The sequence below is a fragment of the Mustela nigripes genome, chromosome 4 (assembly GCF_022355385.1).
Source record: "Mustela nigripes isolate SB6536 chromosome 4, MUSNIG.SB6536, whole genome shotgun sequence".
Classification (NCBI taxonomy): domain Eukaryota; kingdom Metazoa; phylum Chordata; class Mammalia; order Carnivora; family Mustelidae; genus Mustela; species Mustela nigripes.
In genome coordinates this window covers 85,824,992-85,849,729 of record NC_081560.1, presented here as the reverse complement: position 1 = coordinate 85,849,729, position 24,738 = coordinate 85,824,992, and the positions used below count along the sequence as shown (strand labels likewise).

The window sequence follows — 24,738 nt, the reverse complement described above, 5'->3', positions numbered from 1 at the left end:
TAATCTCACAAAACAAACTGAGGGTTGCCGGGGGGAGGGGGTTTGGGAGAAGGGGGTGGGATTATGGACATTGGGGAGGGTATGTGATTTGGTGAGTGCTGTGAAGTGTGTAAACCTGGTGATTCACAGACCTGTACCCCTGGGGATAAAAATATATGTTTATAAAAAATAAAAAATTAAAAAAAAAAAAGATAGGCAAATCTTTAGCTAGGTTCACAAATATAAATAAATAATAATAAATAAATAAGACTCAAAATCAGAAATGAAAGAGAAGTTAGACCTGATACCACAGAAATACAATGGATTGTAAGAGAACTGTGAACAATTATATACCAATAAATTAGACAACCCAGAAGAAATGGGTAAATTCCTAGAAACATACAGCCTACCAAAACTAAATCCTCAACATAATATTAGCAAACTGAATTCAACAATACATTAAAAGGATCAAACATCATGATTATGTGAGACTTATTCCAAGGATGTAAGATTGATTCCACATGTGCAAATCAATCAGTGTGATAAACCACAAACAAAATTAAGGATGAAATCATGACCTTCTCAATAGATACAAAAAAAGCATTTGGCAAAATTCAGCAGGCTTTATGATAAAAACTCTCAACAAATTTGGTATATGTGGAGTATACCACAACATAATAAAGGTCACATATGTAAAGCCCACAGTTGATATCATACTTAATGGTGAGAGCTGAAACTTTTCCTCTAATATCAGTAACCAGACAAGGATGCCCACCCCACCTTCATGAACCATAGTACTAGAAGTCCTAGTGGGAGCAATTAAGCATTAAAAAGAAATAAAAGTCTCTAAATCAGAAAGGAAGAAGTGAAATTGTCTCTATTTACAGGTGACATGGTATATATAAAAAACTTTAAAGCCTTCACCAATAAACTGTAAGAACTGGTAATCAAATTCAGTAACAATGCAGGATATAAAATCAATATAGAAAAAAATCAAATATTTATACATTAAAAATGAACTATCAGAAAAAGAAGTTAAGAAAACAGTCCCATTGACAATTATATCAAAAGAACAAAATACCTAGGAACAAATTTAACTAAGGAGGTAAAAGACCCTATACATTGAAATCAATAAGACAGTGATGAAAAAAATTGTAGAAGACACAAAAGGGGGACCTGGCTGACTCAGTCGATTAAGCACTAACCTTCAGCTCAGGTCATGATATCAAGGGCCCTTGGATCAAGCCCCACATGGGGCTCCCTGCTCAGTGGGGAGCCTGTTTCTCCCTCTCCTCTCTGCTTGTGCTCTCTCTCTCACTATCTGTCTCTGTCTCTCAAATAAATAAATAAAATCTTTTAAAAGACACAAATACAAAGATATTCTATGTTCATGGATTGAAATAATTAATATTTAAATGCTCATTTAGTTGCTACTCAAAGCAATCTACAGACTTAATGCAATCCCAGTTGAAATTCCAAAAGCATTTTGAATTTCACAGAACAAACAATCCTAAAATTTTTATGGAACCACAAAAGACCCAAAAAGCAATCTGAGCAGGAGAAGCAATCTGAGCAATCTCAGTCATGAGAAGGAAGAACAAAACCATAAGCATTACACTTCCTGGTTTCAAACTACCTCACAAAGGTATAGTAATCAAAACAGTATGGTATTAGCATGAAAACAGAGACATAGATCTACAAAGAACAGAATTGAGAATTTAGAAATAAATGTCAAGAATGTCAATTCATTTTTGACAAAAGAGCCAATATTGTACAATGAGGAAAGGACAGTTTCTTCAGTAAATGGTATTTGGAAACTGGACAGCCACGTGCAAAAGAATGAAACTGGGCCACTATCTTATGCCATTCAGAAAGGTTTACTCAAAATATGAATCAAAACTCAAACATAAAACCTGAAACCATAAAGCTCCTAGAAGAAAACATAGATGGTAAGCATCTTGACCTACAGTGATTTTGGGGGGGATATAATACCAATCAAAGGCAACAAAAGCAAAAATCAACAGGTCAGACCACATTAAACTAAAAATTTTCTTGATAGCAAAGAAAACCATTAAGAAAATGGAAAGAATCTATGAAATGCAGGGAAATAATTGCAAATCACATATCCAATAGGGAGTTAATATCCAAAATGAATAAAATACACGTAGCACCCAATGGCAAAAACAAACAAAAAATCTGATCAAAAATAGGCAGAAGATGTAAGTAGATCTTTTCCAAGGAATACATGGAAATGGTCAATGGATATGAAAAGGTGCACAGAATTACTAATCATCAGAGAAATGCTAATGAAAACTACGATGAGATATTACTTCACACCTGTTTGAATAGCTGTTATCAAAAAGACAAAAAATAACAAGTATTGGTGAGGATGTGGAGAAAAGGGAACCCTCATGCACTGTTGGTGGAAATATAAATTGGCACAGCCACATTGAAAAACAATATGGATATTCTTCAAAAAATTAAAAATAGAACTACCATATGATTCAGTAATTCCACTCCTGAGAATATATATGAAGGAAATGAAGTCATTATCTTGAAAAGATGTATGTTCATATTCTCATGTTCATGGCAGCATTATTTACAGTAGCCAAGACATGGAAACAACTTAAGTGTCCATCCATGGATGAGTGGATAAAGAAAATGTGATATATATGTACAATAGTATGTTTTCAACCATAAAAAGGAAGAAAATCCTACCATTCACAATAACGTGGGTTGACGCTGAAAAAAAAACAAACTCATAGATATAGAGAACAGATTGATAGTTGCTAGAGGTAGGGGGTAGGGAGTGGATGTAATGGGTGAAGGTGATCAAAAGGCACAAACTTTCAGTTATAAGATAAATAAGTTATGGGAGTATAATGTACTGCATGAAGACCATGGTTAGACTGCACAGGCATACCTCAGACATTGCAAATTCAGCTCCAGACCACCCCAATACAGCAAATACAGGGAAAATGCGAGTCACACGAATTTTTTGGTTTCCAAGTGCCTGTAAAAGTTAGATTTACACTATGCTGTAGTATATTAAGTGCACAATAGCATTGTGTCTAGAAAACAATGTACTTACCTTAATTAAAAAGTATTTTATTGCTAAAAAAATTTTATTGCTAAAATATGCTAAGCAGCATCTGAGCTTTCATTCAATCATTATTACTGATCACAGATTACTACAACAAACATATTAATAATAATTAAGTTTTAAATATTGCAAGAGTTACCAAAATGTAACATAGAGACACCAAATGAGCAAATGCCAATAGAACTTCCCTTGACACAGGGTTACCACAAACCTTCAGTCTGTAAAACAAACAAACAACCACATGTCTGTGAAGTACAGTAAAGCAAAACACAATAAAACAAGGTATGCTTATGTTGTGTGTTTGAAAGTTGCTAAGAGAGTAGATCTTAAAAGTTGTCATCACAAGAAAAAAATATTTGTAGCTAGGTGAAGTGACTGGATGTTGACTCAACTTACTGTAATCATTTCACTATGTATACATATATCAAGTCATTATGTTGTGTACCTAAAACTAATACCATAGTATATGTCAGTTATATCTTAATAAAACTGGAAAATATTAAAATTTTTAAAAATGGAAAAATAAGAAAAGCTATAGCTTTTCTTTATCTTTAGTGGTGCTAATTTAGAAATAGAAAAGCAAATTTAATTAAAAGACTTAGAGATCAATGAGACGTAGAAATGTTGAAAGGCTTCCTAGGTACTTTGACGGGTGTTAAAATAGAATTTAGTCATTCCTTGTTATGTGTAATTTTGTTGTTTATACAGTAGCACTTGTCATGTTAAGGTTGGTTTTTAGAAGGAAATTTCCTAAGGTTTGTCATGAAAGTGCAGAGAAATAGAAGAGCAACATGCAAAATTGAAATGAGCTGTAAATGACAACAGGCTCGAGAAAATGGGGTAACATTATGTGGTATTTAGTATTGTAATGGGAGGATCTGGGAAGCCTCGTTTTTCACACCAGCCACAGGGGATGTAGGAAAATAGAGATGTAAAAGGGGGAGAAGAGCCAAAGTGTGGGTGTCCCATGTACTGAAATCCTCACATTGAAAAAGCTAATTTTTTTATGTGTCTTATTAGCGTTCAGTTTAAAAAGATTTCCACCTGCAGTATGCCAAGACATAGGAGTTCTTACCTTCTAGGGATTGGTCTTGGTTTAGAACTTGTGGGGCCTTGGTATTTTTGTTGTGGTGGTAGTTGTTAAGCAGTGTAAGAATTCACAATCTTGGGGCACCTGGGTGGCTCAGCAGGTTAAGCATCCCACCTTCCGCTCAGGTCATGATCCCAGGATCCTGGGATCGAGACCCTCTCCGGCTCTCTGCCCAGTGGGGAGTTTACTTCTCCCTCTGCCCCTTCCCCCACTCTTGCATGTGCACACACACACTCACTCTCTTTTTCTCTCTGTGTCCAATAAATAAGTAAAATCTTTAAAAAGAAAAGAATTCATGGTCTTGGTCGAGGGCTGGTAATAATGTGTCACTTCCTTGTCCCTCACAAAAAATGGTTCTTGGTGAGGTTCAGAGCAGTCAAGGTTCTGAAGTTGCAAATCCTCAGTTTTAGCAATGCCACCAGCTGCTTCTATCAGAAGGCATAGTCAAGTCCTTTCATTAGGATTCTTCTTCCAGTGAACATCTACCCATCTCTCATGTAGAAATTTTGTCAGTTTAAATAGTTTATTAGTAAGCCTACAGTATTCTTGGAGTTATTTTTTGCAGGGACTCTTAAAAAAGAGCAGTAAATCAATTTAAATTGTGCTGCTCAAGGAAGCCAGTTGGGGTGAGGTGGCTCCCAAGGGCCACTTCAACTGCCATTTCCTGGTGAGTGATCGTTCTAGGAAGCTTAGTGGATAGATGAGGTAAATATATTGAGTGACAAACTGAAAAGTCACTTACTGTTGTTTTCAACAACTATTTAAAGTACCCAAGCGTATCAGTGCCTCTCTAGAATTGGTAATATAATTGAGTATTCCCCTAAATAGGCTTACAAATGACTTCCTAAAAGAGAGTCTATTTATTAGGCTTTTTCAACATGAGGATTTTGTTATGTGAGATTTTTCATTCATTGATAGACTAATTTATACATTTGACTATTTATTGATTGCACTTTGGCACTATTTGTACTGGAGGTGTCGAGGTCGGTATTAGAGATGAAGATAGAAAAGTCTGTTGTTTGCAGAGCTTCTAAAGGGGAATAACACCAGCAGCCATTAAACAAATTCATAATAATATTTCAGAAAGTGGCTTAGCACTATGAGGATAAATGAATGGAGTGTTAGGTAGCATAAGTGGAGAGTGAAATGATTTTAGGTAAGATAGTCAGGAAAACATAAGAACAGAGATCAGAATAATGAGAGACAATGATATATAAAAGTGTAGAAGGAAAGCCTCATAGGTAGAGAGACTAGCAAGAGCAAAGGCCCTGAGGCAGATAAGAAATTAGATTATATTAGGACCTTGTATTTATTTATTTTTAGAGAAGTGGGGAGGTGTAGAGGGAGAAGGAGAAGGAAAGAGAATCTTAAGCAGGCTCCACACTCAGAGCAGACCCTGACGTGGGGCTCGATCTTATACCCCGAGATGATGCCCTGTGCCAAAATCAAGAGTCAGATGCTTAACCGACTGAGCCACGCAAGTGCTCCTAGGAGCTTATAGAGCAACATAAAGATTTTAGAATTTATTCTAAGTTTTATGGGAATCCAGTAAGTAGCTTTTAGCGGAGGAGTGATGTGATCATACTTATATTTTAAAAATAATTATGGCTGCTTTTTGATAGATGGTAGAGGGTAATAGGAGAAGCAGTAGAAGGAGCTCAGCTCGGAGGCTAATGGTGTCATTTGATGTGCTTATAATGGTGTTAGGAACAGAATGATGCAGTGGAAAATGGACCACTTGAAGATATTGAAGATATTGAAAACTTAGGACCTGCCAAAGAAATGGATAAAGTGGCTGTGTTTCAACACTCATGTCCTATTGTTGTCCAGACAGTTGACTTTTTTTTAAGAAAAGATTTTATTTATTTATTTGACAGACAGAGATCACAAGCAGGCAGAGAGGCAGGCAGTGAGAGAGAAGAAAGGAGGCTCCCCGCTGAGCAGAGAGCCTGAAGCAGGGCTCGATCCCAGGACCCTGAGATTATGATCTGAGCCGAAGGCAGAGGCTCAACCCACTGAGCCACCCAGGTGCCCTCAGATAGTTAACTTTAAAGTCATTTATTTCTCCAAAGTTAGATTTCCCTAAAAATCTCCATTTAGACTAAGTAGCCAAGTGAGTCTTTGGAAGTAAGACAACACACCACTAGACAAATTAATAAGAGAATTCTACATTTGATGATTTAGATTCATAGTATGTGTGGCTTATTGAAACAGAAATTCAGTAGGCTGAGACAATTACTTTCTATGGATGTGATTCAAAAGATCTCCAGGTTAGATAGAGTGACCTGTCCCAGTCGGCCTCTCCTGCCTTCCTGCCTTTCACTCAATCCTTCCCAACCATATTGATCTTCCTTCTCTCTACTCCAACAAGTCAAGCTTTTTCCTCTTCTAGCACCTTTGCATTAGCTCTGCCTCTTCCTAGGAAGTTCTTTCATTAATCATTTTGGGCACATGCCAGGGCCTGCAATCTTTCCAGGGGCCTGGAAGAAGTCCAGGGTCTGGGGAAATGAATATTGTCTCAAAAATAGGATAAGAAAATTGCAAAAATAGAATTAATAAATTTAAATTAACTATCTACAAGACATAATATATGTTAACTCCATTCATTGCTAAATTTGAATATTCATAAAATTTCATGATACCGAAAGTAAGTTTTTGGTCAGATTCCTGAGTATGCTGAGAAATTACAACTAAATGTAAATTATATGCATTTCTACTAGCCAAATAAAATTTAAAAGCAAAGTTATAAAAACCATTTGAAAGTTTTTGCAGTAAAAAAAATATATTTAATGGACATGGGTATACTTTAATGTGTTTGCCGTGATGTGTAATGGAGTTTCCAACATTATAATTATCAAGGTCCTTTAAAAGTCTTAACATGGCCCTGCTTGGCTTCTCATAGTTGGAAGGGTAAAAAAAAGAGAGAATTTCAAAGATTCCTCATGTATTTTTTCTCTCTTGCCATGCCCTTGATTACCAGTTTAACAAAAATAAATAAGGAGTGGTCTAGCTATTTAGAAATATGCAAGAACTTAATTAAGTTTTTTTTTAATTTGAGTATGGTTGACACACAGTGTTGGTTTCAGGTGTACAACATAGTGATTCAGCTTCTCTGTACGTTCTGGTATTCTCACAAGTATAGCTACCGTCTGTCACCATACAATTCTACTATAGTATCTTTGACTATATTCACTATGGTGTGCCTTTCATTCCTGTGACTTATTCATTCCATAACGTGAAGGCTATCTTTCCCATTGCCCTAACTCAGTACCACCTTTTTTGAGGGCAACTTGGCAGGAAATGCTCATTTTTAAAATTTGCTTTGACCAAGTAATTCTGCGTCTGGGAGTTTATCCTAGGGAAATAATTGGAACAGTACTTGAAGATATATAAGAATGCATATTATAGAAGCATTGTTTATAATAATGAAAAAGGGAGAAATCTACCAAGAGTTCCATAATTGGAGATAGGCTTTAGTCTCAACATTTTTTCGATATGGAGAGATGTCAATATAATAGTTGTGAGAAAAAAAAAAGAGGGGTGCCTGGATGGCTTAGTCGGTTAAGCAGCTGACTCTTGATTTCAGCTCAGGTTATGACCTCCGGTGGATCATGCCCCACCTCCACTCCCCACTGAATGTGGGGCCTGCCTAAGATTCTCTCTCCTTCTCCCTCTGCCCCTCACCTACTCCTGCTCATGTGCATGCACTCTCTGTCCCTTTCTCAAAAAAAAAGAACAGGTTTATTATTATTTTATAATAAATTTTTTAAAAGAAGGAAAAGTGTTTATGTGTGCATAAAAATAAGTCTGGAAGTATGTATGCCAGAATGTTAGCAGTGATCATCTTTAGGTAGTAGAACAATGAATTTTTACTTGAAAAAAAAAAACTATATAGTCAGATTATTTTTTCTGATAAATTTTAAAATTTATGTAATCCACTAAAATAGTAATTTCTGTTTTAAGATAGAATATTATAGAAATAACAAATGAGTTAAAATGCCACTCACTCTAATTCCGTAATATCAACAAGACAGTCAACTCCAGCAAATATTTCTTTGATAATTGCAAAAACACAATGAAAAGCAGGATATCAGAGAGGCTTAGATTCATTTACATGTCCTTTTGCAGATGAATATAACTTCTGAATGGTATCAAACCAAAACCAGCTTTGTGTTGCTCTTCTGTTGTGGAAATGGGCTTTGCAGAGCTATTCTTTTCTGTGGGGTCTTTGAAAATAGCAGAATATTCCTTAGGTTTCTAAGAAACATAAATATTGAAGCATTATCTTGTCTTGTGGTGTATTGGTAGTGAGACTTCAGACACACTGTCTAACTTACTATTTTTTTTTTTTTTTTTTTTTGAGAGAGAGAGAGTGAGTGCATACATGTTTGCGAGCGGGGGCAGGGCACGAGAGAGGGAGAGAGAGAAGCCCAAGCAGGCTCCAGGGTCAGATACAGGGCTCGATCTCAGGACCCTGAAATCAAGTTGGATGCTTAAACAACCGAGTCATCCAGGCACCCAATTACCAAAACTTTCTTAAAGAGATGGGATGAGTTTTTGAAAACGGCTCAGTCCCTGGGTGAATTTGCCTTGAAGAAACATCATGATCTAAGCATTCTCCCACTTAGGTTGGTTCTGTGTATCTGCTCTTCATATAAAAGAGCCTTTTTTATGGAGATGGGAAAGGGCCACTGGGGAAATGCAGGAAGAGTGATTTCTTTTAAGTAAGGATAACCTCAAAACCTTGTCTGTGGTCATTATAACATGTAAGTAACTGTGGTTTTGTAAAACTTGCCTTCTTCGCAAACTGAGAAGCCCTACTCATGTGCTCATTTTATTCAACATTCTTTAAGTGCCTTTAACAGGCATGACAGCTTGGAAAGGACATCCAAGCAGAAATCAGAAGGCCTGGTTTCTAGCTTTTTAGTTACTGTACAATTCTGGGGCCAGCAACTCAGCTTCTGGGTTTGTTTGTTTTTTTTTAATCTCCATTACCCAGTGTTCAGGATGCCTGATGGCCTCCCAAATGGCCTTGATTCAAAGGTCACGTAAGATCATCTAGCTGTTGGAAAACCATGATGTCCTTCCACAGCACCAGGTGCTTCTGTGAGGGGCCCAGGTTCTGAGTGCTTTAGGGGATGCAGAGATGAAATAAGATATGATCTCTCCCTGCAGAGAGGCTTCCAGCCTAGTTGGGAAAACAGGTCCTTGGCAATATGTGACATTAACAAGGGAGGAGAAGGCAAAGGAGCCATGCTAAAGACTATATAGAATCGTGGAGACCTGAGTTACACTGTGGTGTCACCCATTTTACCAAAGGTTACCTTCTCCAAGTGGAAAGAATAATCTATCCCCATTCTTTCCTTAAATCTTGTAATTACAGGCAGGAGCTTTTCTACTCTTCCTTTATTTTAGAGGCACTCCTGAAAATCAACATAAATGAAACTAAGCATCCTGATTCCCAGGGCATTCTGTCTCTAGAATTTCTCCACAAAAGGCTGATGTGAACTGTTCTTTTTCTTTTCTCTGATTCTAACAGAGAAGTTCAGCTTCGTTTTTGCCTTTATGAACCTATCTTGACTTACACAAGCAACAAAGAGGAGCAGTTTTATCAATGAAAGGATGGCAGTCTGTGAATTTCTCACCTCTAAAACTCCAGCTGAGTAAGAATATCAGCATATTCAGGAGGGCAAAAGCTGACCTAATATTACCATCTTCCAGCTAGTCTTGAATAAATGATAAACAACTGAGTGAACCTCTACTATGAATGGTCAAGATTTTCAGGCATAGATGTCTGTACTTTTCTTGTGTTATTTTGCTTCTGAGTAAGGTATCAGGATAGGTGAGGTGAAGGTGAAAAACCACTACACTACAGAAACAAGGCAGATGATATGAAAAGACAGTTCACCAAAGAAGACGTATTATGTCCAACAGACATGAAAAAATGCTCAACATCACTAGCCATCAGGGAATACAAATCAAAACCACAATGAGATACCACCTCATACCCATTCAGAATGGTCAAAATTAACATGGCAGGAAACAACAAATGTTGGTGAGGAGGTAGAGAAAGTAGAACCCTCCTATACTGTTGGTGGGAATGTGAGCTGGTACGGCCACTCTGGAAAACAGTATGGAGGTTCTTCAAGAAGTTAAAAATAGAGTAACCCTAAGACCCAGCAATTGCACTACTGGACATTTTCCCCAAAGATACAAATGTAGTGATCCAGAGGGGTACCTGCACCCCAATGTTTGTAAGCAGCAATGTCCAAAATAGCCAAATTATGGAAAGGGCCAAGTTGTCTATCGACAGATGAATGGATAAAGAAGATGTAGGGTTTTTTTTTTTTAATTCTATTTTTTCAGTGTTTCAAAATCCATTGTTTATGCATCACAACCAGTGCTCCATGCAATACATGCCCTCGTTAATACCCACCACTAGGCTCACCCAATCCCCACCCCTCTACCCTCCAAAACCCTCAGTTTGTTTCTCAGAGTCTACAGTCTCTCATGGTTTGTCTCCCCCTCCAATTTCCCCCAACTCACTTCTCCTCTCCATCTCCCAGCATCCTCCTGGTTGGTTATTCCTTATGCTCCACAAGTAAGTGAAACCATATGATAATTGACTCTCTGCTTGACTTATTTCATTCAGCATAATCTCTTCCAGTCCCATCCATGTTGATACAAAAGTCGGGTATTCATCCTTTCTGATGGAGGCATAATACTCCATTTTATATATGGACCACATCTTCTTTTCCATTCATCCATTGAAGGGCATCTTGGTTCTTTCCCCACTTTGGCAACTGTGGCCATTGCTGTTAGGAACATTGGGGTACAGATGGCCCTTCTTTTCACTATATCAGTATCTTTGGGGTAAATACCCAGTAGTGCAATTGCAGGGTCATAGGGTAGCTCTATTTTCAATCTCTTAAGGAATCTCCACACTGTTTTCCAAAGTGGCTGCACCAACTTGCATTCCCACCAATAGTGTAAGAGGGTTCCGCTTTCTCCACATCCTCTCCAACACTTATTGTTTACTGTCTTGTTGATTTTGGACATTCTAACTTGTATAAGGTGGTATCTCAATGTGGTTTTGATTTAAATCTCCCTGATTGGAAAAAAAAAGATATAATGTGTGTGTGTGTGTGTGTGTGTGTGTGTGTGTGTGTGTGTGTAATGGGATATTACTCAGCCTTCGAAGATGATGAATACTTACCATTTACATCAATGCAGATAGAACTGGAGGGTATTGTGCTGAGTGAAATAAGTCAGTCAGACAAAGACAGTTATCATATGGTTTCACTCATATGTGGAATATAAGAAACAGGGCAGAGAATCATATGGGAAGGGAGGGAAAACTGAATGGGAAGTCATCAGAGATGAAGAAACTCAACTATAGGAAACCCTTAACTATAGGGATGGGGTAACTGGGTGATGGGCATTATAGAAGTCATGTGATGGGATGGGCACTGGGTGTTATATCCAACTGATGAATGATTGAACTCTACATTGAAAATAAAGGTATTATATGTTGGCTAATTGAATTTTGATTTTTTATTAAAAAAGATATCGGGACACATATGATATGGTACCATGAAGTATGACAGGCATTTTGGTTAAAAAGCATTCAGCTCTAATTTACAACAAAATCAAGAAAAGACATAACTGCTGGTGGAACAGATATTTGTGCTAAGGATTTTATTGTCACTATTTAACAGACCTCATTTAGACTCTTGACCTTTTTTTAAAGATTTTATTTTTAGTAATCTCTGCACCCAATGTGGGGCTCAAACTCACAACCTGACACATGTGGTATCAACCAAGACAGCCAGCCACCTGAGACTCTTTATTCTTTTATATCATTTTTATGTTGTTTCTTTCTTGGTGTCTTGGCACTTTAAAAGCTGTTATTGTGAGGGTAGCTCACAGAGGGCATCCTTCTCAGGTTTGAATACTTACTGTCTTCAATTGGGTTCATGGTTGAGTGCAATCATGCAAGAGTTAGGTGCAGGCAGTATTTACAAAACATAGCATTTCTTTCTGTTTCTCCTAGAATTGCAAGGACACTAAACCATCTCTGAAGGGAGGAATTTACAAGGAACTGATTGTGAAAATAATCTTAAATTATTTTCTTAAATTTCAGAAATGGTGATGCCTGGGTGGCTCAGTGGGTTAAGCCTCTGCCTTCGGCTCAGGTCATGATCCCAGGATCCTGCGGTCGAGCCCCGCATCAGGCTCTCTGCTCAGCGGAGACCCTGCTTTCCCCTCTCTCTCTGCCTGCCTCTCTGCCTTCTTGTGATCTCTCTTTCTCTGTCAAATAAATACAAAAAAAAAAAAAAAAAGGCAGCGTTCATTTCTCATGGGGAGAAGCAGTCAGGATGTGGGGGGTTTTTGTTGTGGTTTTTTTGGTTTTGGGGGTTTTTTGCTTACTTTAAAGACTGTGGAATTTATATGGGCAAGTTTGTGCATGTAGAGCTTACTAGTGTTTTTCCTCTATGTTGATTCTTTTATTTTGTAGTATTACTAAAAATTGCGTTCTACAGCTTTGTGTTTGCTAGAATGTGTTCTGTACACTCTGTCACATAGCAACACTCATGGGCGTACATCTCTAACACCAAGTATCATTGCACAGTAAAAGTTAATGATTTTTAAATTAACTATATATGAAAGTTATTCAAAACTGCAGTGTTTTCTTCTCCATCTTATAGAAATAGGAAGAAAGAGAGATCATGTATTGGTTGAGAGGTTTTAGATTTGGGTAGAGCTGAGTTCACACCGACTCTCTACCACTTACTATCCCCATTTCCCCATTCCCCATCTGTTAAAGAGATATTATTCCTACTTCACAGAGTTACTATAAGGATGGAACTAAGGACAATAATGTGGGTATTGTGCTTAGCACAGTCTGAGGATATGGCCTAGACTCAACAACGTGTGGGCATCTGTACTATTAACAAAAAACAAGTTGTAAGCACCAAATGTTTAAGACCAGCAGTTATAAACATGAATGTCCCTTCTTTTTATTGACCCTTCAGCAAAAGCAGAGTTTGCGGCTCTTAGCCATTTTATTCCTCTATTCGTTGTCCAAGTGTAAAAACTTAATTTAAAATTGGTAAAGAGTAATTAGTCACTGTTAGGAAAAAACCTCTTGCATTTTGTGACCTTGAGCCCAAACCTGTGATGATCCTCCATATGGACAATGTTCCATCTTTAAATAACATCTTAATGTCTGCGAGAAGCAAGGCAGAGTAGTTAGTCAGCAAAGGGCAAATATGCTTCAAAGATGTCACAGATTTTTGCATCATTCCCTTTATATCGGCTCAGCCCCCTGACAAATAGGAACTACTCCTGATGCATGGTATTGTCCCTGCTTCACGATAGCAGTACCAAGCATTATGGCAGACAAACTTCAGTGTGGTTAACCCTGGAAATGTTTACACTGACCCTTATTAACCACAGTGACAATGTGTCCATATTTTGATCTCCTCTGATGGATTATAAATTCCTTGAGCAGTTTGCTCCAAAAAAGTAATTGTGTCTATCTTCAAATAGTTTATAATTACGTGGACTCAATTGGGACCCAGTAAAATTTTACCAGCTTGAAGCACAGTCATTAAACTACATTATGATGTTTTCAGTATTTAATGCCTAAGCATTGAAGACTATCAAAAAAAAAGAAAGAAAGAAAGAAAGAAGAAAGAAAAGATGTAAACTACTATCTAGTTTCGTACCACCAAACAGAGCCACAGCAAACATTCTGGTGAATTTCCTTTATAGATCATTTTGTGGGTTTTTAAAAATGTATTTTCTCATAAGCATGTTAATGTGATTACATTACCTTCATAAATATTTGCAATATGGATAATCTGTCAGGAGGCTATCCCAGTTTTCTTAAGGATTCTATTTTCCCTTTAATTTGACATTGAAATGGTTACCAATTACTCTTATAAGTAGACCTGCAATATTCATCATATTTTATAAAACTGTCCTTGAATTTAGGATGATTTCCTTTGGAAAGATTTTAAGCAGTAATATTAATAAGTCAAAGGGTTTACACCCATGAACATTATATGAGTGAGTCCCATTTTCAAGTATATTTGACAACTCTAGGTATTAAGTTAAAAAAAAAAAAACATCGCTTCTTTGACAGGAAGATTGTTTTAAATTGCATTTATTAGATTGACTGAAATCCATTCTCAAGCTTGGCAAGGTGTAAACAAGCAAAATGAAATTATTTTGGTGTGTGGTATGAAATGAAGAGTGATTTTCACTCGAGCTCTTCTTAATCTTTCTAATCTTCTGATTCCCACCTCTGTCTTTCAGTTTCACAGGAGACTCCAAACTTGCCTCAAGTATGCGCTATGTGGAAACACAATCAATGCAGATAGGAGCGTCCTACATGATTCAGTTCAGCTTGGTGATGGGCTGTGGCCAGAAGTACACCCCGCACATGGACAACCAGGTGAAGCTAGAGTACTCAACCAATCACGGCCTCACCTGGCACCTGGTCCAAGAGGTAAGTCTGTTTTCTCTCATGCTTGTAACAGGTGGGCTGCTTCTTTTTACATAGGAAGCAAAGAGTTACAATTCTAAAAGTTTAGGTTTTGTTCCAAAGGAACACTGTTATTTGTGACTTAGCACTGGCATCAAGTCAGCAACAAGGATTCCACATTCTGCACTCTCGGATACTAAATTGTAATCGAAAATAAAGAAATGGGAATAACTTCAGGACTGGATACTTTAGGATGGTGTTTGGGATATTATTTTCTCTAACCCTCTTCTTCCATAAATTTTCTCTAATCCTTCCTTCCTCCTTCCTCTCGGACCCTTTTCCTCCCTCCACTCTTTCTTCTCTCCCTATAGCATGTCTTTGTCTGTGCCTTTCTAACTCTCTTTACCTATAGGTAGACTGTATTAGGAATCTGGCATGTCTTGTCTTTAAAAAAAAGAAAAGAAGCACGTAGATCCAGATTCCTTCTTTTTTTTTTTAAGATTTTATTTATTTACTTGACAGACAGAGATCACATGTAGGCAGAGAGGCAGGCAGAGAGAGAGAGAGAGGAGGAAGCAGGATCCCCACTGAGCAGAGAGCCCGATGTGGGGCTCGATCCCAGGACCCCAGGATCATGACCTGAGCCGAAGGCAGAGGCTTTAACCTACTGAGCCACCCAGGCGCCCCCAGATTCTTAAGATCAAATGTACTCCTTTATGTATATACATAGTGATAGAATGTTGGAATAAATGCATAAATAGCACACCGCATAGAAAAATTTTACTAAATGCCTGTGCTGTGATAACAGGTCAAAAACGTGGATCCTAATCCATGTCCGCTTTCATATGTCAGAATTAAAAGACATTTAATTTCACGGTGACACTTGTTTCCATTATTTCACAAATATTTTAGCTTCACAGAAGGAAGAATCATGGATTGCATCCATATTGCAAATGGTTAAGATTATGACATAGATTTTTTTAAGGCCTTTATCACTCGTGGTGACTGAGTCATCGTATATTGTGCCTGGAGGAACAGAAGCCAAGTTTAACTTTTGCCTTCCTCTCTTCTAGGAATGTCTTCCAAGTATGCCGAGTTGTCAGGAATTCACGTCAGCAAGTATTTACCATGCCACTGAGTTCACACAATGGAGAAGAGTCACAGTGCTTCTTCCCCAGAAAACTTGGTGAGAGATGATATCTATAGATATGGTTGTGACTTTAACTTTTACCGTCCCTATTAGCATGACTTGATTGTGAAGAAGAGTTAAGCACAATGGCAAGAGGAATTTTCTTTGTCATTGAAAGACCCAGATCGTTCTTTTATACTCTATTTGAAAAATAGAGCTAATGAAAATTTGATTTCCAAACTGTCTTACTTTGTTTTTGACCTTAGTAGGGTTGACACACAATGTTACATGAGTATATCAGCTACACAACTTAGTGTTCGACAACTCTGGACGTTATGCTTTGCTCGCACGAGTGTAGCTACTATGTGTCCCCATACAGCACTAATACAATGCCGTTGACCTATTTCCTATGCTTTGCCTTTTATTCCTATGACTTATCCTTTCCCTAAATAGAAAACTTTATTTCCCACTCCCCGCCACCCATTGTCCACCCTCCTCGCCCTGTGGCAACCAGCAGGCTGTTCTTTGTGTTCGTTGGTCTGATTCTGATTTTTGGTGGTTTATTCCATTTTTTGTATTTTATTTTATTTTTTACGATTTTATTTATTTATTTGAGAGAAAGAGCACAAGCAGCAGGAGCAGGAGAAGGAGAAGCAGACTCTCTGCTGAGCTGGGAGCCCCTTGTGGGCACTCAATCCCAGGACCTGAGCAGATGGTTAACCGACTGAGTCACCTAGAGCCCCAGTTTTGTATTTTCGATTCCGTATATGAGTGAAATTGTGTAGTATTTGTCTTTCTCAGTCTGACTTAATTCACTTAACATAATACCCTCTATGTCCCAGCTTTTTCTGACCTCCCTTTCTGCCCCAACTCAATGACCTGTTCCTTTAGGTTTGGCATATGTAGAAAGGAAGGATACAGGAATCCAAACATCTCCTATGTCAAGACAATTTGGATTTCAAGGCTGTTTTCTCACTGGAAAGCCCTACTTTTTATTTTAAAAGCTTAATACACACTTTTTTTTTTCCTATTCACATTCTCTCAATAACCATAAAAATCATCCCCCAGGAAGCTAAAGCCTCAGTAATTAGGGAGAAATTTAAATATTTGATAATATAGGAGAGCAAAACACCTTTTTTCCCCTTAATATTACATAATTTTGTGTTAGATTCATTGTGGGTGCCTTGTGAGGACGAGATTGTGGGAGAAAGGGTGAAGACAGGGAGTCGTGTTAAAAGTTTCCAGGAGTTTGACTTTTAGGTGGCTTGGAGCATGACTGTAGCAGACAAGACAGGAGCCATCATTGTGAAATATATTTGAATCAAATAGGACTTGCTGATGCACTAGATGGGAGTTGTGGTAAGAAAGTAAGAGTCAAAACCAGTTTGTAAGTCTGAGACCTAGGGAAATTGCTGGATAGTGATAGATACCACTGACCGAGGTGGGGAAGCCTGGAGAAGGAGTGGATTTGGGGCAGGAAATGAAGTGTTCTGCAGGGGATGTGGGGTTTGAGGGTACTTTTCTATCCAAGCAGAAATGCCAAGAAGCCAACTGGACTTACACATCCAGAGCTCAGAAAAGAGGTTTGGGTTGAAAATTAAATACTATGAGTACTGTTTGAAGTCCTGGGACAGGATAAGCTTACCCAAGAAAGAACCTTGGACTAGAAATCAGAAGGCCCAAGCTCTCAGTCTTTCCTTACCAATGATTAATTAATTATATTATTTTAACCATTCGAACCCCCTCAAGTCTGATTTCTTAGGAGTAGAATGAAGAAATTTAATTAGGTGATCTTAAAAGTCCCTTTCAGTTCAAGAATTCTAAGATTCTGTAATGTGGGTAGTAGAAAAAGCATGAAAGAGACAAGAATTATATTTTTCTGTGCCATCAGCCTTCCAAGAGCCCTTTTGTAAAGAGAAAATTACTAAATAAAGCCTTCTTCGATTATTTTTCATGGAAGTTGGGCTCTGTACAAAAACAATTGGTTAGATAACAACCTTGAGATATTATTATACATCCTTTAGTTGGAGACTGAATTACTGAATTATAGAAGAATGCCTCCTTGATTATTTTTAAGGATTCATCATTATGTCAGTTGGAACAAAATGCTTAAAATTTGATTTCCACAGATTTTTTTTTATATCCAACTGTGAGCCACTTCCTGGATACTCTGTTAATGCTTTGTATAACAAGTTGCTACTTTCTCCAGCATCCTAGTTTTTTATGTCTACTGCTGGGAATATAATCAAGATTTGTATTTAATTTCAATGATATTCCAAGCATAGCAATCACGATTATAAAAAAGCAACAGATCAAACAATCGAAAGTAGTCATACTTGCTTTAAGACTACTGTGGTTTTTTCTTTATGTTTATTTCACCATTAAGTGTATCACCCTCATGATTTAAAAATGTTGATTTTTCTTTATTGACATTTGGGGTATAATTTCAAAATTATGATGGTAAGGTCATCTTGATAGTATATCTTAGAGATGTCTTTTCCTCCTCAGAAATGTTATGAACTATTATTCTTGTCTTATTAAAGATTTTATTTATTTGAGAGAGAGATAGAGTGCACACAATAGAGCAGCAGTGGGGAGAGGGGCAAGGGAGAAAGAGAGGGAGAAGTAGATTCCCTACTGAGCAGGGAGCCCGGTGTGGGCTTGATCCCAGGACCCTGAAATCATGACCTGAGCTGAAGTCAGATGCTTAACCACCTGAGCCACCCAGGCGCCACTAAACTATTCTTCTTTATTAGTGGAATTTAGGCAGTATCCAAAAAATATTATCCTTTATCAAAAAAAGAAAAACACCTCACCTTTGCCTGTTATTTCACATTTAGATTGTATCTTGCATTATTATTTCCTAGCTTACAAGATAGCAGCACTAAGTTCAAAGTTTTAGTATAGTCAGAAAAGATCAATTCTCATCAATGTTTATTCAGCACTTGAGAAGAAATCTATTGGACCCATAAACACTTCAGCTCCAACACTACCTGCCACATGTTGGGTATTCATTCAATGTTGAGTCATTGAGTAAAGTTTTAATTCAGGGTGCCTCAATGTCTACTACATTATTCCTGCAATCTAACTGAACTCTGCTTTTCCAAATTTTTTTCCAACGCCCTGGGTAAAGAGAGTAAAAATATTTTTTAAAAACAAACCCAATAAGATAATTTCTTTTAATATTCCTGCTAATACTTAAACTAAACGTGATTGCTATATATTTTTTTAAAATAGCATTTATCTGGTTGTTTTCATTGGTTTGGGATTTCTAATGCTTTTTAAAAGCTCTGCTGTAAAGATAAAGTGCATTTAGTGTTCCTGGCATTCTTGATCATTTTATTTATTATCATCATTTCAAATTTTTGCAAAAGCATGTTTCTCTCAAGCATCGGGGAAAAGGGAGTGCAGTTTAGTTTGAAACAGTATTCCTTCTGGCAAATCTTCATTCTGCTGCTTTGATTCACACATACACAACTCTAAATTGTATACACACGAGCAAATGTGGTCCCCACATTACCAAAGATCTGTTAACTTTGGAAAATATGCTAGATAGGACAACTTAGAGTAGAAGTACTGAATATATATACACCTGCTTGGAGAAATTATATTGCATATGAACTGAACATTTGTTACCCAATGAAAATTAATTTTGTTTTTATGAGAGGCATTTACATAAGAACAGGGCCTAATGAGACCCAAACAGATGTCAGTTGCTGACTTCAAAAACAAATCTACACCTAATGGCTGAATGAGTTTCAGAATAATTGGGTAAATGTGATTACAGTAACTCTGAAGGTGGAAAATACAATTTGGTCTGCCTTCATTTACCGCAATTCCTCAGCTTTGATACCTTGATACCTAACTATCAAGAGATGACTGGATGCTATTTTAATTCAGTCTAGAAGTTTATATGGGGCAAAAAATCAAATAAAAGCAAGACTGACAAGTTTTGTTGCTTTGGGAAATCCACAGAGTTTGGGTTTGAAATGCTAGTCAACTTCATCTCATGATCCACATAACAGTGGTCTCACTTTCAGACCCAATCCAAAGTGCTCAAGATTTTCCTTCTAAGAATGCTTAGATCTGGGCTGGGGGTGGGGGGATTGGCAAATTAAATATTTGTATTGAGGGCAATATTTAGCAGTGACACAGCTGCAAATCAGTGAGATCACACCTTGGGTTCTCATGTGTGACCAGCTGGAGATAGCTCACACAACTAATTTTTTTTTCTCACTAAAAACGAAGCCAGTATTCAACCTTTTCTTGCTTCCTTTTCTGTTAATTAACATCAGCACATTAAACTGTGGATTATAATTTTAAACGGAAAAATCCACAGCTTTTCTTCTTAAGGAAATATTCTCTTTTTTGAGAGTTCACAAGATGCATGTAAGGACTAATTTACTTAGTAAAAGAATTTAGAATGTGCTTACTTACATGTGACTGTTCAGAAACATAAATAAACTGGGAAATCTGGGACAGATGTCTGAAACCCTCCAACCCCATTTTAATGTTTGAGATAGCCAAACTTCAGAACAAGGTATGCCATGGTTTCACATAGGCATGTAACTATACAGAAAATAAACCATCACCTCAGTCAGCAGCCACCAGAACAATCACTAAATTTTCTAGCTAAAAGGGATCTTAGAAATCAGCTTGCCCAATCCCTTTATTTGAGAGGTGAGGACCTAGAAAGCCTTAAAGCTTAAATTTCTCACTAAAGGTCACACAGCTGATAAATTGCAGAGCTAGGGTCCAAGGGGTCGAGTCCCCAGACTCCTAGCACATTCTTTACTCCATTACCTACAGAAGGCAGTAACAGGCTGCCCTTTCCTGGCCTGTTCATCTACTCATTGACTCATTTTTTTTCACAGTCTCTTTCAGTATACCTACTTTATTCTGTTCCTGTGCAAATAGTTGAGACCAAAGATAACCTTGTCCCTAGAAAAGCCCACAGTCTAGACATTTGTGGCCTCAGACTTGACTCAGATTATCCTGACAAAATATGGTCATCTTTCCTTGCTTGATGCTGATGTATCAAACTTAATTTGCTGCTTCTCTCTAGGGCTCCATGCTCTAAAACAACATACCTACTTTTATCGTTGGATCTTCTACAAACCGTTTCTTAATGGGACTATGAAAATTGTGATGGCTATTCGATTTCAGATATAAACTATTATCACAGAGGAGGTGTATCTGTGTCTTGCATGTATCATGACAGGCACTGATATGCAGCAAATCGGTGTCTATTGGATGCATCTCAGCGAGTCCTGGAATTATCCTGCTAGGAATGAAAGTGCAACTTATTAGCCACAGATCATTGGCAAAATAAACAATAAAGGCTTAGTCTGGATTTTAACAATCTGTTACATACTTAGGGAGTATTTAATATGTGCGTAATTGATGCAGTAGACATTAAGGGATCATTCAGAGCATTCAAGATCAAGTGTATGTGTAGATAGTGTGCTTAGGGAGGGTTTAATCCATGGATGCACATTAATTCGGCAAATCCTTTTTGATTTCTTTTGTTTTGCACTTTGACCAAAAAGAATACATCACACTCTCTGAAAATTTCTAGAGGCAAAAAATCTGATGGGAACTGAAAAGAATTTTTTGTGACTGTCAGTGGATGGAAACTTTCTTGACGTTGCTCCCAAAATACCCTCTTCTGTAGACTTTCTGTCTGATTTAGAGGAATGGAGGTCCCAAGTGTTTCTTTATGTGTAATGGACAGTTTAACTTTTTATTTCCACTTAACAACAGCTTGTCCATGAAATCTACCCAAGTTAATGTGTCTGAAATGATCCACAGAATTTAGCACCCAGATGTTCTTACTTCTGGAACATGTTTTTCTTATAGCACATTGTAACGTGTCCCTCAATCCCAAAACAATACCCCCAAACAAAACTTTTGTTTGATATTGAGAGCTCACTGGACGTTTCCAATTTCCAATTTCAATAATTTCCAATTATCAAAAGAAATTTTATTACTATAACTAAAACCTCAGATTTTCCTCTGTGGAAGAGAGGCTCTTTTGTATGTACCTTTTAAAAAAATTATTATTCTTTCTTGCTTCCTTTCTTTTCCTGGCATCAAATCTCTGTGTAACAACAAAATCTGATATTTTGTTTTTCTCCAAAATGTAACAAATTAAATTAAGATGGAGGTATATATCTAAGCCCCATGTTTCTTTTTAACTTTTTGTCATCATTGAATTGTTGACAGACTTTCAACCACCACAGAAAAATTATTGGCAGCTAAATGCAAGTTCCAGAAAGTTTGTCATCTGAAAGAGTCTGAACTCTGAAATTCTTTGTGTCCATTAAAGTACTGTTTTCGGGGCCCCTGGGTGGCTCAGTTGTTAAGCATCTGTCTTGGGCTGGGGTCCTGGGATGGAGACCCTCATCCAGCTCTCTGCTTGGTGGGAAGCCTGCTTCTCTCTCTCCCCCACCGCTCCCCCTGCTTGTGTTCCCTCTCTTGCTGTGTGTCTGTCAAATCAATAAAATCTTTAAATATATATATAGTATATCGTATATTGACAATAGTATGTTGAATATATACATATATGTGTGTATATACATATATATATAACTGTATATATATTATTCTCACTCCCGTCCCTTGTTTATAGGTCCAGTGCCACCCGCTTCCGCTGGAGTCAGACCTATTACACAGCCCAAGACGAGTGGGCTTTGGACAGCATTTACATTGGTCAGCAGTGTCCCAACATGTGCAGTGGGCACGGCTCATGTGACCACGGCGTGTGCAGGTACACACACGGCCACCTGTGATCAACTGTCTGCTTCTCGCGGTTTGTGTTCAGAGGGATGACACAGCAGTTGTCATCAGAGCGGTAGGGACAGACTGATAAATAATGAAGGAGGCAAAAGGACACAATCCTTCTTTCTGTTCTTATTTTAGGTGTAAAAGGTGCTGTTACATTTTAAGTGTAGTGTGAAGCCAGATATCCTACCCTTCAAAACCGCACCTCAAGACGAGGCCTCCTGAGTTTACATCCCAGAGTTAATTAATTTACCCCAAAGTCGTCTTTGGGGTTTAAAAGGGCCTTGCTATTGTTTGCCTTCCGTTCCCCTGACAGTCTTAAAACACGAGTCAGAGCCCTGCTGCGTGCTGTCCTGTGCCGCGTGGCCAGAAGCTGAAGGCTGTAGGCAGGGGAAGGCGGTGATCGTCGCTAATGGGGATGAGAAAGGAACACACTTTAATACTTAGACTCTAAAAGAGATGTAATTTAATCAGAAAGAGCCATAAAACATGGCTGTCGAACGAGCAAACACTTCCACGTGACTTTCAAGACCTACAGGAAGATCCCACTCTTTTTGCCCCGCCCCGCCCCACCGCGCCCCGCCCCACCCCAGCCGCCGAAACACCCCCACACGCATACGCGTGCACGCGCATGCACATACGCACATATCCACGTCCTTAATTACTTCTTGATGCTTCCGTTCTGCTGTTACAGCACCGTTTCTTTCAAGAAAGGATTCTGTCCTTTTTTTCTTCTCAGTGTCCAAAACTGAAGGTTATTCCGACCTGCCAACACAGACTGACTTTGTCGAGAAAAATCTCGTGTGAATGCTAAGGTCTGAGTTAAAGTGAGACATGGGAAACATCGCAGGAGCGTGGCCGTGGCATTCCCAGAAAAGAGGCTGTGACTTGCTGATGTGCCCTTTCCTCTCTCCTAGGTGTGACCAGGGATACCAAGGCACAGAATGCCACCCAGAAGCTGCTCTTCCTTCCACGATCATGTCGGATTTTGAGAACCAGAATGGTTGGGAGTCTGACTGGCAAGAAGTCATTGGGGGAGAAATTGTAAAGCCAGAACAAGGATGTGGGGTCATCTCTTCTGGATCATCTCTGTATTTCAGCAAGGTAGAAGCTGGGGGTGGGGGGTGAGTGATGACTAAGGTCTGACTAAGCTCTGGGAATATGTGATCCGCGCAATGGCTATTTCCATTTGTGAGTGTTTATGAAGCAGCCTGAACTCAGAAGGTACAAACGTGGGTCGGTTTTATGTTTCCCCACACTGCTTGCTTTTAAATTCCTTTGTCTGACCTTATCCCTGAACTACATTTGGGAAACTCTTGTAGTTGGGTGATTGTTTTGGGTTACTGCAAATCCAGGTTAGAGCAGTTGAAAATTCCTGCCCTTCTTGTCCCTGATTTAAACCTCCTTGCCTTCCTCTCCTGCCATGCCAGCAGGGCTTATGTCTTGAGGGTCTTTGAGTGGGACAGGGACTCCGGGTCTTCTAGCCCTGGCATTGGAGGGTGCATGAGCATGTAGCCTGGGGGCAAGGGGTGAGTGGTGGTGGTGAAGGTGAAGCCTCAACTTTAAGAGTATCAAGTTCCTGTGGCCCGGAGAGTTAGTCTGGTGGTGCATATTCCTTACATGAGGTCTGTCTTGGACAAATTAAAAAAGTTTTTTAAAGGCTTAACTTAGTCATCCTAACATCAGGCAACATGCCCATGTTAATTTAACCTCTCCAATTCTGCATTCACCTTTCCCATAAAACAAAAAACAAAAACAAAAAATAAACAAGTCATGTGTTCTACACTTAAAAATTATTTTGCTGACTGGGAGAAGGTAGCAAGGAGATGCTGTATCAGCTACTACAGCCTTAAAACAAAGTTGGTGTCTCTTTGGACTTTAAAATTGTTCCTATGCAGCTTATTTTATTTTTGTTTAATCAAATAAACAAGAGGGTTTTTCCATGGGGGAAAAAAAAAAAGAGTAGCAAGTTCCTGCCACAATCTGATTCTGCCACTCCCTAGCCCACTCAGACTATTGTAACAAGAATACGGAGATTTGGTGGCTTAAATAGAATTTTTTTTTCCTCACAGTTCTGGAAGGTGTGAAGTTCAATATTAAGGCACCAGTAGATTCAGTGTTTGGTGAGGGCCTGCTTCCTGGTTTACAGATAGCCATCTTCT

At 38.3% G+C, this 24,738-nt stretch overlaps 1 protein-coding gene across 3 annotated transcripts in view; it reads left to right on the top strand.

The window, feature by feature from the left end:
• Window positions 1-24,738, top strand: part of RELN (reelin) — a 496,502-nt gene that overhangs the window by 347,848 nt on the left and 123,916 nt on the right. For all 3 annotated transcript variants that reach the window (XM_059396996.1, XM_059396995.1, XM_059396994.1), the window contains exons 21-24: window positions 14,496-14,688; window positions 15,738-15,850; window positions 22,425-22,562; window positions 23,494-23,680. In XM_059396996.1, the coding sequence (XP_059252979.1) occupies window positions 14,496-14,688; window positions 15,738-15,850; window positions 22,425-22,562; window positions 23,494-23,680 (631 nt within the window). The remainder of the gene's footprint in view (window positions 1-14,495; window positions 14,689-15,737; window positions 15,851-22,424; window positions 22,563-23,493; window positions 23,681-24,738) is intronic.